The sequence below is a fragment of the Rhinopithecus bieti genome, unplaced genomic scaffold, assembly GCF_001698545.2.
Source record: "Rhinopithecus bieti isolate Rb0 unplaced genomic scaffold, ASM169854v2 scaffold_28024, whole genome shotgun sequence".
In the NCBI taxonomy this organism is placed as follows: Eukaryota; Metazoa; Chordata; class Mammalia; order Primates; family Cercopithecidae; genus Rhinopithecus; species Rhinopithecus bieti.
This window is the reverse complement of record NW_016812359.1, coordinates 206,661-210,871: the sequence shown is the minus strand read 5'-3', so window position 1 is coordinate 210,871 and position 4,211 is coordinate 206,661. Positions and strand designations below refer to the sequence as shown.

General features: G+C 36.5%; 1 protein-coding gene across 4 annotated transcripts in view; it reads right to left on the bottom strand.

Moving 5' to 3' along the window:
- Window positions 1-782: 782 nt before the first annotated feature.
- The window catches only part of PAIP1 (poly(A) binding protein interacting protein 1), a 35,874-nt gene continuing 32,445 nt past the window's right edge, over window positions 783-4,211 (bottom strand). For 3 of the 4 annotated variants that reach the window (XM_017895965.1, XM_017895964.1, XM_017895966.1), the window contains exon 11: window positions 788-1,967. In XM_017895965.1, the coding sequence (XP_017751454.1) occupies window positions 1,874-1,967 (94 nt within the window). In that variant the 3' untranslated portion in view covers window positions 788-1,873. Of the gene's footprint in view, window positions 1,968-4,211 lie in introns of all 4 variants that reach the window. The other variant, XM_017895963.1, reaches the window with a different exon arrangement.

Sequence of the window (4,211 nt, the reverse complement as noted above, 5' to 3'; positions counted from 1 at the left end):
ACAAGTGTAGACAGTTCTGGTGAACCATTCCAATCTAGTCTTGGCTTTAAGTCATCTCAGTACCATGAATCCAGATGATTATAGCTCTCAGATGTTCAAATTACCCTCAGCCCTTAGTTTTCCTTGCCTAGGCCTTCAGACATCATAGAATAGAGAAAAGCCATCCCCATTGTACTCTCTCCAAGTTCCTGAACCATGTAAGTCCATGAGCATAATAAAACGATTGTTTTAAGACGCTAGGTTTCTGTGCTTTTTTAAAAATTAAGCGTGAGTAATACCGGGAACAGATATTGATCTTGTTGGTAGCTACTGTGAGTAGAGCAAATACTGGATGGTGACTCACAGAGCAGCTGCTAGAAGTTTCAAGTATATGCAGTTAGCATTCCTTGTCCCTGGTCTAAGGTACCACCCCTTCTCTACACATCCTCTCCCTCCAATATTAGAGTCAGTGCTATCTTTAGAGAACTGCAGATTATGTTAATAGCTGCCATGTTACAGGAGCCATTTTGAAAAAAATATTTATTACTACAACTTCCGAAAACCACAATTACATACATATTTCCTTTACAGAAGGAATTTTAAAGTTTTAATGTCTTATATTTGCTAGTTTTTCAAGGTAGACTTGTTAATGAATTCTTATTCAGAGAATGAATAAAATATCTTCTGATTTGATTTCAAACCATTAAGTAAATTCATTATGTCATATAAACAAGTTCAAAAGCAAATTATTTAAAATACCAGATGCTACTTCAAAAATTTAGAGGAAACAGAACTATTTAAGCTTTATTTTCAAAGTCTAATTTTAATTCAGACTGAACAAACAAGCAGAAAAGTGAGAAAGCTAACTGTATTAGCAGACACAGATGTACCAAATGTAAAACAGTGCGTTATTAACAGAACTATTTACATGCATATTTACAAGCAATCCTTTTATACATAGTTTTTAGTTAGCTGGAAAAGAGCTGACATTAGGTAAAATATTATTTATTAGGGCTGAGGTGGTACCACATTATAGTAAAAGTATTAGAAAAGTGACCCTCAAGGTGTATCAATTATAAAGCAGATGAAAACTTGAATGACAAATATCTAGTAAAATTCTCTAGTAAAAAGTTGATGCAACCCATGCTACAAAATAAAAGTGAGAAAGCCATATAAATAAAGCAGAATAATGTTCTAGGCTTTAAAGTAATGAAGTTAGTCAGTTGGAAAAAAAAAAAAAAATAACAATTCTAGAATTGGAATAAATCTTCAGTGAAGTCTTGGTTGTTTAGTTGGGAGTTCACCAAGTTAGGGTTTTTCCCCCACCCCGCCCCATGACATTTAAAAAGCCCCTGGTATCAAATAGCATCTGCATATGTAAGTCAGTTGTTGATATATTCCAAGACTTTAGTGCTAAAGATTTTCAAGATTATGATTCATATTGGAAATTCAATTCATTGGGACACTAAACGTAAAAACTAAAATGAAAGCCATAATACTCCTACCTAAAAAAGGATGCTACATTTTTGCAGTAATATGTATTTCCAGACGAAGACTTTTTCCCCTCAAGAAAAGTAGAATTTAAAGGATAAGCATCTAACCAACTAGCAAAATTTTCAACATTTCATTTATTTCAAAATCGATTTTATTGCAGCCAAAACAGTAGAATTAACTGTACATAATAAACTATTATATATATATACACATTTTAAGTTATAGGGAATAAAGTTTATTTTGGCAGATAGTGTTAAACAAAATTAAAGTTGCATACGTTAGTAACATAACTCAACATCCTTAATTTGGTATAGGTGTTACACATTTTCTTGCTCTCCTGTGTTCTGCTAAATCACCATACCTAAACTGCTTTATAAAACTGATATGCTGAAATTTAACTTTACTGTTTTCGCTTACGCTCTGATTCCAAACAAAACTTTTCATAAGCTTCTTCTATCTCTGGGTCCATCTCATCATCAATATCATCCAAGTATCTGTAAAAGCAAAGATGATTCATAAGAGTGTAAGGTTTTTCAATTCAGAAAATAAGATGCTAAATCATGAAGAAAAGAATGTAATACAACTTTCCTAGACTGAGTTATAATAGAACACAAGCCTAACTTTAGAATTACATTAATAGCAGTCTTCGGACAACCAAATGCTTAATTTGATAGGTAAAAATTTACAGATTCTGAGTCCCTTGTATCTGAAATTACAGTAAAGCATATATATACTTTCAGACATAAGTTAAATTCTATAACTTGAAAGTTAATCAAAGGCTTGACATATAAACTTGGGGCTCAAGATTGATATTAATAAATGTACCTTACCAATAAACAATTAGAATATAACTATTAATAGAACATAATTTCAAATATGCCATTCACCTCTAGTGATGCACTAATATTTTATGTCTACTTAATAACAGAAAGTGCTATTCCTGCTATGATTTCTGCTGGGTTATTCCCATGATGACAATTTAGTCACATTCCCGTTGATTTGGAATCAGATTTTCATAGGAAGCTACTTTTGAGATCATCTATTCCAGATTTTTTTCCAACTATTAGGTAGTTTAAAATGGTGGAAAGCAAGGTTTCCCATAGTTAATTACGGGGGGAAAGATTTAAAGTGTACAATGAAGGATTTAATCTACACATTCTTACTGAATGTCCATAGCCATCTTAAAAAGATATGCGTTACGATCATCTTCATTTTGGAGATGGAGAATAGAGAGACTCTGGAAGGTTAAATGAACAATGTAAAATTTTAAGTGTGTGGCGGGGCCAGAATTTGACTCCAGGTCTTACCCCCTTTTCTACACTTTTCCTCCACAACATGATTCTATCTACACCTTCCCCACCCCTCCAATAATCTAATCCCTTCCACCTACAAGCATGAAAAAACAATCTTGCCAATCCTACCAACTGCTGATGAGTTCTTTTCTGTTTCTTCCCCATTTCTAATACAGGGCAATGTGTTTAAATAACCATGAGCTCATTAGGGCAAGAGAATATGATGCTTACCAAACAAACTTAAGAGGATAACCTGAAGTTCAATGCCAAGAACAACTTTTATCTTCTAGCAGTATACCCAGGTAGACGGAACTTTCCTAGTTATGCCTGGGTCCTTAAATCCCTGTATTTTTTTGTTTTCTATTAAACTAGGATATAGAAGTATGGCAACAATTGTATTTCTAGATCTCAAACTGACCCATAAATAAAATATCACTAGAAGGCTGGGCGCGGTGGCTCAAGCCTGTAATCCCAGCACTTTGGGAGGCCGAGATGGGCGGATCACGAGGTCAGGAGATCGAGACCATCCTGGCTAACACGGTGAAACCCCGTCTCTACTAAAAAATACAAAAAACTAGCTGGGCGAGGTGGCGGGCGCCTGTAGTCCCAGCTACTCGGGAGGTTGAGGCAGGAGAATGGCGTGAACCCGGGAGGCGGAGCTTGCAGTGAGCTGAGATCCGGCCACTGCACTCCAGCCTGGGCTAGAGTGAGACTCCGTCTCAAAAAAAAAAAAAAATCACTAGAATAAAAGAGGTTCATTTTTTAAAAAAATCTAGAACATAGGAGATGAGATATAAAAAAAAAAAAAAAAGTTCAAGATACAATTTATTCTCATCTCCTACTTAGGAAGAAAAGAAACTAAGTAGCTTGTCCAAATATACACAACTTGTTAATGGAATTGGGACTAAACCTCACAAGTTCCTGGTCCTTCTATAAGAAAATGTAGTGCAATCTGATGGTAATTGAGTAATATGTTAAAGGGATCTTTTTTTTTCTTTTTTTTTGAGACGGAGTCTCGCTCTGTCGCCCGGGCTGGAGTGCAGTGGCCGGATCTCAGCTCACTGCAAGCTCTGCCTCCCGGGTTCCCGCCATTCTCCCGCCTCAGCCTCCGAGTAGCTGGGACTACAGGCGCCCGCCACCACACCCGGCTAGTTTTTTGTATTTTAGTAGAGACGGGGTTTCACCGTGTTAGCCAGGAGGGTCTCGATCTCCTGACCTTGTGATCCGCCCGCCTCGGCCTCCCAAAGTGCTGGGATTACAGGCTTAAGCCACCGCGCCCGGCCAAGGGATCTTTAAAGAGTGGCAGGTGAAGAAACAGATGTAAAAACAGTCCTATAATTAACATCTTATCAGTTTAAACATTTTTACATAGTAATCTGTTTTCTGTACTCTTATCCTTTAATAGCTAAGATTTGAGCCATCTACTGTGTGCCAGAAGGCTAAGTA